General features: G+C 36.8%; 1 protein-coding gene across 2 annotated transcripts in view; it reads right to left on the bottom strand.

Annotated features, from left to right (window-relative positions):
- DYM (dymeclin) overlaps positions 1-13,770 on the bottom strand; it is a 377,165-nt gene that overhangs the window by 348,509 nt on the left and 14,886 nt on the right. For both annotated transcript variants that reach the window (XM_029234371.1, XM_029234366.1), the window contains exon 2: positions 7,300-7,491. In XM_029234371.1, the coding sequence (XP_029090204.1) occupies positions 7,300-7,439 (140 nt within the window). In that variant the 5' untranslated portion in view covers positions 7,440-7,491. The remainder of the gene's footprint in view (positions 1-7,299; positions 7,492-13,770) is intronic.

Raw genomic sequence — 13,770 nt, 5'->3', positions numbered from 1 at the left:
TTTTCTCAACAGTTTCCATTGCTATGCAAAAGCTTTTTAGTTTGATGTAGTCCCATTTGTTTATTTGTGCTTTTGTTTCCCCTGACTGAGGAGACATATCCAAAAAATATTGCTAGGAGCAATGTCAAAGAGCATATACTACCCATGTTATCTTCTAGGAGTTTTATGGTTTCAGGCCTTACATTAAATCTTTAATCCATTTTGAGTTTATTTTTGTATATGGTGTTAAAGAATGTTCTAATTTCATTCTTTTACATGGAGCTGTCCAGTTTTCCCAGCACCACTTACTGAAGAGATTGTCTTCTCCATTGTATATTCTTGCCTTCTTTGTTGTAGACTAATTGATCACAAGTGTGTGGGTTTATTTCTAGGCTCTCAATTCTGTTCCATTGATCTGTGTCTGTTTTTGTGCCAGTACCATGCTATTTTGATGACTGCAGCTTTGTAGTATAGTTTGAAATCAGGGAGTGTGTTATCTCCAGCTTTGTTCTTCTTTCTCAAGATCTTTTTGGCTATTCAGGATCTTGTGTGTTTCCATACAAATTTTAGAATTATTTGCTCTAGTTACGTGAAAAACCCCATTGGTATTTTGATAAGGATTGCACTAAATCTATAGATTGCCTTTGGGAGTATGGTCATTTTAACAATATTAATTCTTCCAGTCCGTAAGTAGGATATACCTTTCCATTTGTTTGTGTTGTCTTCCATTTCTTTCATCAATGTCTTACAGTTTTCTGAGTATAGGTCTTTTACCTCCTTGTTTAGATTTATTCCCAAGTTATTTTTTTTGATGCAATTGTAAATAGGATTATTTTCTTAATTTCTATTTGATAGTTCATTGTTAGTTCAAACACAACAGATTTCTGTATATTAGTTTTGTAACCTGCAGCTTTACTGAACTCATTTATTAGTTCTAATAGTTTTTTGGTGGTATCTTTAGAATTTTCTATACATAGTATCATGTCGTCTGCAAACAGTGACAGTTCTACTTCTTCCTTTCCAATCTGGATTCCTTTTATTTCTTTTTCTTGTATGACTTCTCTGGCTAGGACTTCCAATACTCTGTTGAATAAAAGTGGCAAGAGTGTGCATCCTTTTCTTGTTCCTGATCTTACAGCAAACGCTTTCAATTTTTCACCATTGAGTATGATGTTAGATGTGGGCTTGTCATATATTAAGCTGGGTTATGTTCCCTCTATACCTACACTTTGTTGAGAGTTTTTATCATAAATGGATGTTGAATTTTGTCAATTTTTCTGCATCTACTGAGATGATCATATGATTTAGTCTTCAATATGTTAATGTGGTGTATCATATTGATTTGCAGATACTGAACCATCATCCTTGCATCCCTGGGATGAATTCCAATTGATCATGGTGTATGATCCTTTTAATGTACTGTTGAATTCAGTTTGCTAATATTTTGTTGAGAATTTTTGCATCAGTGATATTGACCTGTAATTTTCTTTTTCTTGTGGTCTTTTCTGGTTTTGGTATCTGGGTGACACTGGTCTCACAGAATGAGTTCAGGAGCATTTCTCTGCAATTTTCTGGAATAGCTTGAGAAGGATAGGTGTTATTTCTTCCTTAAATGTTTGGTAGAATTCACCTGTGACGCCATCTGGTCCTGGACTTTTGTTTGTTGGCAGGTTTTGGATTACTGATTCAATTTCATTACTGGTAACTGGTCTACTCGTATTTTCTATTTACTCCTAAGTCAGTCTTGAAAGACTACACCCTAGGAATTAATCTGTTTCTTCTAGGTTGTCCATTATACTGGCATATAACTGTTCATAGTAATCTCTTATGATCCTTTGTATTTCTGTGCTGTCAGTTGTAACTGCCCTTTCATTTCTAATTTATATGGGTCCTCTCTTTATCTTGATGAGTCTGGCTAAAGGTTTATCCATTTTATTTATCTTTTCAAAGAATCAGCTCTTAGTTTCATTGATCTTTTTTATTGTTTTTCTAGCCTCTACTTCATTTATTTCTGCTCTGGTCTTTGTTATTTCTTTCCTTCTACTAACCTTGGGTTTTGCTTCTTTTTATAGTTCCTTTAGGCATAAGGTTAGATTGTTTTGAGATTTTTCTTGTTTCCTGGGGTAGGCCTGTATCTCTCTATAAACTTCCCTCTTAGAACTGCTTTTGCTACACCCCACAGATTTTGGATGATCGTGTTTCTGTTTTCATTTGTCTCCAGGTTTTTTCTTTCCTCTTTGAAATCTTCAGTGATCCAACAGTTGTTTAGTGGCATATTGTTTACCCTCCACACGTTTGGGGTTTTCTGCAGTTTTTTTTTTTCTTGTAACTGATCTCTAATCTCATATTGCCGTGGTTAGAAAATATGCTTGATATGATTTCAATTTTCTTAAATTTACTGAGACTTGTTTTGTGGCCTAGCATGTGATCTATCCTAGAGAATGTCCCATGTGGACCTGAAGGTGTATTCTCATGCTTTGGGATGGAATATATATAATAAACATATATCATCTGGTCTAATATGTCATTTGGACCAGAGTTTCCTTACTGATTTTCTGTCTGGATGATCTGTCCACTGATGTGAGTGGGGTGTTAAAGTCCCCCACTATTGCTGTGTTCCTGTCAATTTTTCCCTTTATGTTTCTTAACTGCTTTATGTATTTAGGTGTTCCTATATTGGGCACATATATATATTTACAATTGTATATCTTCTTGTTGTATTGATCCTTTGATCATTATGTAACGTCCTTGTCTCTTGTTACAGTCTTTGTTTTAAAGTCTATTTTGTCTGATACAAGTACTGCTACCCCTTTCTTTTTGTTTCCATTTGCATGGGATAACTTTTCCATCCTCTCACTTTCAGTCTGTGTCTTTAGATCTGAAGTGAGTCTCCTGTAGGCAGCACATAGATGGGTCTTGCTTTTGTATCCCTTCAGCCACTCTATGTCTTTTGACTGGATCATTTAGTCTATTTACATTTAAAGTAATTATTGATAGGTATGTACTTATTGCTATTTTGTTAATCATTTTCTGGTTGTTTTTGTAGTTTTTGTTCCTTTCTTCTACCTTTAGTGTTATGTTTGGATTCCTTTCTCTTTTTTCGTGTGCATCTATTATAGATTTTTGGTTTGTGACTACCATGAGATTGATATATAACTATACATATAAACTATATATACATAGTTTAGTGTTTTGACATCATATTTAACACCTTTTTGTTTCATGTATCCCTTAACTACTTATTGTGGATATAGATGATTCTACTACGTTTGTCTTTAGCACAGTTTTGTTTTTTGGTTTTGCTGCTATATTTAGTATGAAATCAGTCATATAAGTAATTTTTAAACACTTTATTAAGACAAACAGTATATTACTTAAACTTTACTCTTGAATTAATATTTATTTATCTATCTATCTATTTATTTATTTATGGCTGCGTTGGGTCTTTGTTGCTGTGCACAGGCTTTCTCTAACTGCAGCCAGTGGGGGCTTCTCTTGTTATGGAGCACGGGCTCTAGGCACGCAGGATTCAGTAGTTGTAGCTCGCAGGCTCTCAAGTGCAGGCTCAGTAGCTGTAGCACACAGGCTTAGTTGCTCCACAGCATGTGGGATCTTCCCGGACCAGGGCTTGAACCCGTGTCCCCTGCACTGGCAGGCAGATTCTTAACCACTGAGCCACCAGGGAAGTCCCTACTCTTGAATTAACCTTGATTTTATTTCAGACCTTTGCTTCACAAGGAATTTTAGTACAGTGAAAAGTTAAAAACTATTGAAGAATCTAAAGATTTTTCAACCATGCTTGGAAACTATAACAAAATCTGGTTATTGTAGTGCCAAAAAACAGTTTATAGTAAGGAAGGATTAGATTAGTCCTGAAGGACTTAGTGCTTCTAAAAAAACTGGCAGCCATCAATTTTTGGCTGCACTTGAAGACAGCACATACAGGATCCAAGGAATTCCAGGAGTGAGCAATCTCAGAAATGTCTGGATTCAGAGTCTTCCCTAAAGATATTCCTCTTAGTCTTGAATAATTCATAAACTAGGTAATTCCATCCCTGACTGTCAATGAGGTGGTAGCACCTTCTACCTCAAGGCCTGCTCAATGTCAAGGTTCACACATCAAATACCAGACTGAGGAGCTGGGGTGGGGGGTGGGGGCCTCAAAAAAAGTGACAAAAGTGCCAAAAGCATATGCACCACCACAAACAAAGCTTCTCTGGATATTCTGAATAGCCACCCATGCCCCCACAATGTGCAGTTAACTCACTTTACAGCTTTTTATACTTTCTAAGATTCCTTTATACTTTTCTCTATAAACTAGGATGAATTAAGAAAAAGAAATGACATCAAAAAGAATAAACACATGAGAACAGCAAAGGATCTTTGAGAAAAAGCAGTAATTAGCAAAACAAACTATAAAGTCATAATAATTCAAACTGCAAGGCACCAGCACAAGTATGTAAAACTTAGAAAGAAATAGACAAAAATGGCTAACAAATTATTCCCATCACTATTTCTTGAGAAGTTCATCCCTTCCCCAACGCTCTGAATTGCCAGCTTTGCATAAATCAAGTACACGTACACACACACACACACACACACACACACACACACACACACCTTCCTTCCCTTCTTCAGAGTACTTTAGCTATTATTAGTTTTTTTTCTTTCCCATGCAAATTTTAGAATGAGCTTATCAAGATCTCCTCACCCACCCCCCAAAAAAGCTGTTGGAATTTTAATTGGAATTGCCTTCAATCTACAGGTCAATTTGGAAAGAACTGACACTTTTACAATTCTTAATCCTTAAACATGGTATACATCACCATTTAGTTAATTCTTCTTTAATGTCTTTTGGAAGAGCATATATAGATTGTACTACAGTTTACGTAAGTGAAAAGAAAATTTATTTTGGATAATAAATAATGTTCTCTTTATATGCCCTTTTTTCTCTAAGTCTTATTACTACATGAGCAGTGATACTCAATGACAATTCCTTCAGGATTAACGAAATGGTTTCAAAACTTGCTGATGCTACAGCTCATCTCCAGTTTGACCTCTCCCACCAATCCACAACCACCTTTAATTTTCCAAGGATCTCAGAAGCAGTAGTATGTATCCACTTCCCATAATATACAACTAATCCACATTATCACAAAAACTGCAAACTAAGCCAACCTTGTAAAGTCCAATCCAACTATATCCAAAAGTCAGAAATTAAAATGTATTGCCAAAATATATAAACAATTCACAAAAAGGAAATTCCAATAATCCTTAATCCTTAAACATTTAAAAATAAACATAACCTTGATTGTTAAAGGACCACAACACACATACATACACATATATTTTATTTACATATATCAATATTTATATATTTTTAAAATTCATACTCAAAAGAGAGAGATAGCCCTTACAACCCTGGGGTCAGGGGAAAGGGGAAATACAGACTTATTTATCACTATTACACCATTTTCGTTACTGAAAATCAGTAGAGGAAAAGAATTAAGTGTTCACCCTTATTAATAATGTAGTAAAAACAATGTTTTATATATCCTAATTCATGAAAGCACTCCTTCACAGGAGAATTCCAGTTAATAAATGTACAAGAAATGACCAAATTAAAAATACTACCATTTTGGAATCTCTTATGAAACAGGTGATTCAGACCAAAATCATCAATGGATGCTAAAACACACTCAAACCTCTGATCAGTCTTAGCATGATAACTGATATAAACCCACACATTTTCTGTAACCTAATGAAATACAATATAAGGTACCTAGCATCACTTATGAAATACTCTTACCAAAAATGTTTAACCCAAATTTTATCAAGCCTTTAAATCTGATGTCCAATTTATAGAAAATACAGTAAATAAAAAAACAAAATATGAGAAGCAATCAGGTAGGTCTAGAAGGTGGAACATTCTACAGAAAAACTGACCCAGTTTGTTAAAAGAAAAAAAAAGTAACGGCATAGGGGAAAAAATAGTGGCAGGAGTTGGGGAGTACATACCTCTATTCGAGATTAAAGACAGAAGAAATGTAACTACCTTATTGCAATGTATTGCAATGCAATGTATACACCTTATTTATTTCCTAATTGTAACAAATGAACTACGAAACGACTAGGGAAATTTGAAAATGGACTGGGTGAGAGGAATTACTGTTAACTTTGTAAGGTGTGATAACGGTATTACAGTTGTAAAAGAAAATGTCCATATTTTAATTTACTTTAAAAAATCCTAAAAAATAGATGAAGTAAATATGGAAATAATCCAAATGGCTATTAACTGATGAATGGATAAAGAAAAGATGGTATATTCATACAAAGGAATCTCACTCAGAAATAAAAAGGAATGAAATATTGATACATGTTGTAACATATCACACTCAAAGATTCCAGGGACTAGGACACAGGTATCTTTAGGGGGCCATTATTCAGTCTACATAATAAAGCTGTTAAAAACAAATAAATAAAAATGTTTAAAATCTAGATACTGAGTAATGGGAATTCAATATTCTAGTCACTCTACATAATTATGTGTCTGTCAGTTTTTATAATAAATGAGATATTGGTTTTCACCTACCAAATTGACAAAGGCCCAAGAATCTAAAAATGCATTAAACTGACAAGGGGTGGGGAAGCAGACCTTCTCATACATTGCTGGTAGGAGTGTTAATTGGTACAACTTCCATGGAGCAGTTTGGCAAATTATAAATGCACATATACTTTGACCCAGCAATGCTACTTTGAGGAATTTATACTGGAGATTTATTTGTATGCTTGAAAAATTATGTATGCAGCATTATCTGTTATAACAAGAAATTAGAAACAATCTAAATGTCCACCAATAAAAAACCGATTTCATATAATCTGTGCACACACTGCAGTCATTTAAAAGAATAAGGCAGTTGCATATATGCATATACATATGCTTTATTTAACTGTGGGGGAAAAAAGCAAGGGACAGCAAGCAAAAACAAAAAAGAAAGGTATGTGTAGTATGCTACCATTTGTGTTTAAACAGTTTTGTAAAACTACATGAAATAATATGGTTTTACTACCTCTGGAAGCATTCAAAAGAAACTGCTACCAGGAATTATCTCTGGGCAAGGGAGGTGGCTGAGTGGGGGAAAGGAAAGAGAAAAACTTATTTCCTCCTTTTCATACCTTTTGAATTTTCTACTGGTACATATACAACAAATGGAGGGACAGACAGATCATTAAAATAAAAAAAAATTTTTTTAAATCAGCATACCACACAAGCTTATGTGGCCCTTGATACAAATTTTCAATCTCCAAGTACACTCTTACCTGCTAGTTGGTGCAGGGAAAGAAAATGACAGTAGCTGATTCCAGAACGGGTCATTCTCAGAGACAGATTCTGTGCCTGATAACTTTTTTAAGTACTCATTTTTAGGAAGATCACCAATTCTGCTGCTATTCGATCCCATCTTTTAATCTGGTAGATAACTTGTCCTTAAACCTTCATTTCCACAAGACAACCTATAAAGAATGAAAAGAAATTTCAAACGTGTTCAAAGTAATCATCATACTTTTCTTACCCTTGACCTAAATGTAAGAAACTCTAAACTTAGTAAAAGAAATCATACCTCTCTTTATTTTTAAATATATTAGACATCAGATACAAAGTTATACAAGGCGAAAAATGAGGCTAAAATCTGTCTTAGCCAACATAACACAAAATCCCAATCTATACTTGTAGATCTTAGAATGGGCATACCTTTGCCCAAGAAAATGTCTCAAAGCAAATTCATAACAATGATAACTTATTAAAAAATAGTCTAAAACAATGGTGCTAAAGAAATAGAGACTGGATGGCTTGAATGTGCTAAGGGCAGAAAATTGTTCAAGTAGTTACCATGTGCTACCTACACGTATTAAAGTGAAAGGGCTCCCAATTCCAAAGGAGTCACACACAGTGCCTCTCTCATCCTGCTGTAATGCACATATACTCCTTGCTGGCATTCTTAGTCTCCTAAATCATGAGCTCTTGTGTTTTGCTGGGGTTTTTTTTTTTTAAATAAGAACTATCTTATTCATCTTTCTAGATGTCTACATTAGCATGTAACAGGCATTCTCTAAACAGCATTATGTTGAAGGAAGGAATGAGTGTAAATAAATTATTACTGTCTTCATTATTTGTTGTGCTTGGTCACGAAGGGGAAAACTAACAGATCAGTTACAAAATGAATCACAGTCTTCATCAAATTGCACGTAACATAGTTCAAGATCATGTTTTATCTCAACTTGTTCAGAAAAAGTCTCTCACTGACAATAAAATAATGAAGAATAAATTAAACTAAATTAAAATTACCATCACAGGGACTTCCCTCGTAGCGCAGTGGTTAAGAATCCACCTGCCAACGCAGGGGGCACGGGTTCAAGCCCTGGTCCGGGAAGATCCCACATGCCACGGAGCAACTAAGCCCATGCGCCACAACTACTGAACCTGCACTCTAGAGCCCGAGAGCCACAACTACTGAAGCCCGCGCGCCTAGAGCCTGTGCTTCGCAACAAGAGAAGCCACTGCAATGAGAAGACCGCACACCACAACAAAGAATAGCCCCCGCTCACCACGACTAGAGAATGCCCGCGCACAGCAACGAAGACCCAACGCAGCCAAAAATTAATTAATTAATTAATTAATTAAAAAAAAAAAAAGATTACCATCACAATGAAAGGAAACTACATGGGTTCGGTGGCTAAAGGAAGCTCAGGTTACAAGAGAATTTACATTTAGTAGTGACTTACTTTCTCACCTACGTCCCTCCTCATTCCACAAAGACATCGAAGCCAAGATCAGAATTTGGAAGCACGTCTGCCACATTCCCTTTGGAACTCTGGGACTGGCTTGAGCTGCTTATCTAAGGACATGAGGCTTCCCCAATGCACATGGGCAGCTGGGCCTTCTGAATATGAGAGGGAAATACTGATCTGGCTTCTTATCACCTGCCCCTGAACTCAAGGCCACACACTACTTTCCTCCTCCTTAATCACAGGGACAGGGACCCCAACACTAGCTGACTCCAACTCAGACTTCATATCAAGCCAACAGTCAATCATAACTCTAGATTTCAGTTTAATGTCTCAAGTAATTATTGAGCCCAATTAGAAAATGCTATAAAGAAATATTCTGAAATATATAAAGTCCTTACTTGTCATACCCTATTCCAAAGCTACTTTATACCTTTTAAGTTATTTAAAATGAAAAATTTTAATATCTTAGCAATGAGATATAATACACTAGTGAAAATTAATTAACTAGAGCTACAATTACCAACATGGACACATCTCAAAAACAAATTATTTTTTAAAGAAAGCGATAGAGGGACTTCTCTGGTGGTCCAGTGGTTAAGAATCCGCCTTCCAATGCAGGGGACGAGGGTTCGATCCCTGGTCAGGGAACTAGGATACCACATGCTGCGGGGCAACTAAGCCCATGTGCCACGACTACCAAGCTCACACACCTCAACTAGAGCCTGCGTGCCGCAAACTACAGAGCCCACGTGTCCTGCAGCCTGCGCACCACAACAAGAGAAGAGAAAAACCCACACACCAGAACTGGAGAGAACCCTGCTCGCCACAACGATGAGCCCGCGCACCACAAAGATCCCGCGTGCGTCAACGAAGATCCTGCATGCCGCAACTAAGACCCGACACAGCCAAAAATAAATAAATAATAAATAAATCTTTTTTTAAAAAAGTAAAGAGGTGGAAAAAGATATACGATGCTAACACTAATCAAAAGAAAGCAGGGGGCTTCCCTGGTGGCGCAGTGGTTGAGAGTCCGCCTGCCGATACAGGGGATATGGGTTCGTGCCCCAGTCTGGGAAGATCCCACATGCCGCAGAGCGGCTGGGCCTGTGAGCCATGGCCGCTGAGCCTGCGCGTCCGGACCCTGTGCTCCGCAACGAGGGAGGCCACAACACTGAGAGGCCTGCGTACCAAAAAAAAAAAAAAAAAAAAAGAAAGCAGGAAGAGTTTTATTAACTTTAGACACAGCCAACTTCAGAGCAAGGAAGCTTATCAGGGATAAAGGCCATTATATAATGATAAAGGAGTCAGTTCTCCAAGAAGACATAACAGTACTTACTGTGTATCCACCTAACAACAGACCATCAAAATATGTGAGGCAAAAAACCAATAGAACTGCAAGGAGAAAACAATGAATCCACTATGATAGCTGGAGACTTTCACGCTCCACTATCAGAAATGGTCAGATCCAATAGGCAGAAAATCAGTAAGGATAAAGCTGATGTCAACACCACCATCAATCAACTGGATATAACTGACATCTTTAGCTGCTTCATCCAACAACAGCAGAACATACGTTCTTCTCAAGCTCACATTAAATATTCACCAAGATAGACCACATTCTGGGCCATAATACACATCTTAAATTTAAAGAAGAGAAATTATAAAATGCTTTGAGTGCCCAAAACCAATAAGCTGGGGATAGAGAAGCAAATCAGAGGACCCCATGAGGAACGATTCGGACAAATGCAGAATACAGGTGATGAGCAAGTTCATTTGTGGGACTGGAAAAGTTCTGAATCCTCATTGTGGTGGTGGTTACCTGAATCTATACATGTGATAAAACTGCACAGAACTATATGCACAAAAGAAAAAAGAAATGAGTCCATGTAAAAAGTGGAGAAATCCTAGTATAGTCTGCAGTCTATTCTGTGCTGTCAGTATCAGTTTCCTGGTTTTGATAATGTACTATAGTTATATTAACCTTAGGGAAAGCTGGGTGAAAGGTACATGGAATTTCTCCACACTGTTTTTGCAACTTTTTATGAGTCTACAATTATTTCAAAATAAAGTTTTTTAAAAGAAAAACAAAATCAAACCCAAAAATCGAATCTATATGTCCAAGAAAGGTGCCAACAAATCAGACTAACAGCTATTTTCTATCACAACCACTAAGCTTATTTTTACATATGAAATTAATTCATCACCTATATTATCACATGAGATGATTAGGATCTCACATTTATTTTACTTGGTGTCCTGGAATGCTCTTTCACTTAGTTTCCCTAAATAAATCTTATTTAAAACTGAACTTTTTCAATAAAAGCAAAATAAGTCATGGTCCTTTGGGGATTCCACACTAACTTCATAACTTGGGAGGATACAACAGATTTTGCCCTCTACCACCTACTTAAAAGAACTATTTCCTTTTTATCAAACCTTCCAAATTATTTTATTTGTCTAATAATCTCTGCAATTCTTGGATATGCCTCAAAGAAATGTTTTAAGAACAAAAAAGACAGCCACAACTTGTTTATAAGTCCTCTGTTTATCGGGGGGAACCCCATGCTAATTAGCGGTTAGCATTGTGGGCCTAACAACAGTTTATTGGATAAACACCTAAGTGTGTGGATCAAAATCGTTAGTTAAGAGAGTGCCGGTTTACTGGCAATAAGCACTTTAATTATGGTTTCCCTTGGCTCTGCCATGGACTCAATTTCCTTTCTCTTTACTTCATTAAAATTAACAGAATAAAAATGGCACCAGATAAAAAGAAATAAAGAAACCAGAGCAAACTGTTCTCAATTAAACAAACGAGTATTTTACTTTTCTTGTGGTACCTTAAAAGCACTCAATGAAAAATTTACTTTGGGAGTTTAATAAGGTCCATAAATGCTGAATTTTCTAAAGAACAGAATTCCATCCCACCTCTCCTAAATAAGGCAACAATGAGACTATCATCACAGAGTCTATTAATGAAAATTTAAGTCAGACTTGATTTATTTATACTTTATTTTTTTAATCAGTAATGCACCTGGTACAAAATACAAAGGGTTCAAAGGGTATAGAGTAAAAAGTCTCTCTCCCATCCCTACTCCTAACCATCTGGTTTCTCAACTCAGAGAAAATATTACTGGTTGCTTGGATATCATTCCACAGATTTTCTATGTATATACAAACACATATTTTCTCCTTTTTACACAAACCATAACACCCTATATATGCCTCTTTACTTTGCTTTTCCCAGTTAATATATACTAGAAATCATCACATATATGTATATAAGGCACTTCATTTATTTTTACAACTCTAACATTCCAGTTTTTAATTCCATAAATCCCGTATCGATGGACATTTAAGTAGCTTATGATCTTTCGCTATTACAAATCGTTCTCCAGTAAGTATCTAGTACATATTTCACACGTGTATCAGTATATAGGTACAATGAATCCAGGGAAACAGAATTGGTGGGTCAAAGATTATGTGCATTTCTAACTTTGGTAGATACTGCTGAAGAGTAGCAGAATATGTCACCTCAAAATCTGCCACTTTATTTTGAGCTGTAGGCACTTGAAAAATAGCAAATGCAGGGTGAGGCCTTCTCTGAACTCTCCTTATCTGCCTAAAGACAGATTCTCCAAAAGGAACTCCATTATCATAAATTATAAATTAAGCAGTTTCATCAACCAGGGAAGACTGACTCTTATCACAAGAGCGCCTAGAAGTTGACACAACACTGAGACTAACTTTGTCACAAACTATCATACCTCTCATCTATTCTGCTAAGGCCCATTCATCTTTTCTAAAAATCATTTACTCTCCCTTAAGAGGCCTACGTTCCCCTTCTCCTTTCCCTATTAAGATGGTATTAAACTGAATTCTAAGCCACTCATTTTTCCCTAGGTATCTCCCATGTATACATGAGGTACACGTGAATAAACTTCTATTTTTCTCTTGTTGATCTTTTGTCACAGTTAAGAGCTCAGAAGGGTAGATGGAAAATTATTTTTCCTCCCCTACACTGCCTAGCTGCCTTCTTTAGAGGTTGCCAGCTTCCACTCCCTTCAGCAATGCCTGTTTCTCCACACCACAGCCACCACTGTTTAATCAAACTTTTTGATCTTTGCCAATTGACACATGAAAATAGTTTACAATATGGTTTTAATTTGCATTTCATTTCTATTGCTGTGAATGAGGCCATCACCTCTTCATATCCTTTGCCTATTTTCTATTGATTTATAGGAAATAAATTTTATTTTCAAAACTGCTAGGACAGACCACAAAGTACTAAAGTAACTGCTCAATCCAGGACCAATATGAAACCTTTCTAAAACAATATGAATAAAGTCTGTCAGCTATAAGAAGACACTGAACAGAATATTAACAAGCAAAACCAAGACAGCCAACTGAGCACAAAATGCAATGCCTCCTTCCCCTCTTTTCCTCACCTAACCCTAAAATAATGCAAAAAATTTTTGTCAATTATTACACAGCCATGCTGAAAAATTCACAGGAAACCCAAAGCTGTGAGAAATCCCCATAAAATGTAAAACAGCTGGAGATGGACTGAAAGGGAAAGTGACATACAGGGCAGGCTCAAGAGTCTTCAATCAAGGGCACCAAGGGTGGAACAGCAACCCCAGTCCAGAGGCAGCTGGCCAGAAAAGGGCCAGAGCCCAGGGGCAACAGACCTGGCTAGGACACCCTGCCCAGTCACCCCTGCCCTCACTCCATTAGGCAGCAACAACAGGGTACTATCTGCTGAGAACAGAGGGTGAAAGCAGCACCCAAGGCAGCTGCAATGACAAGGAGGAACAAGTTCAGCCAAGCAAAGACAACTAGCCACTGAGGTACTCTTGCCAGAAAGTTCCATCTGCTCCCCACCCTCGCAGAAAGCAAAGTAGAAAACTGAGGCCCAATGGCACCTCTTCTGCATCTAATTCATGCCAAGGATTTCAAACACACACACACACACACACACACACACACACACACACACACACACAC

The sequence above is a fragment of the Monodon monoceros genome, unplaced genomic scaffold, assembly GCF_005190385.1.
Source record: "Monodon monoceros isolate NGI ecotype Baffin Bay Population unplaced genomic scaffold, NGI_Narwhal_1 Super_Scaffold_1, whole genome shotgun sequence".
Lineage (NCBI taxonomy): Eukaryota > Metazoa > Chordata > Mammalia > Artiodactyla > Monodontidae > Monodon > Monodon monoceros.
This window is presented reverse-complemented; position numbering and strand designations above follow the sequence as displayed.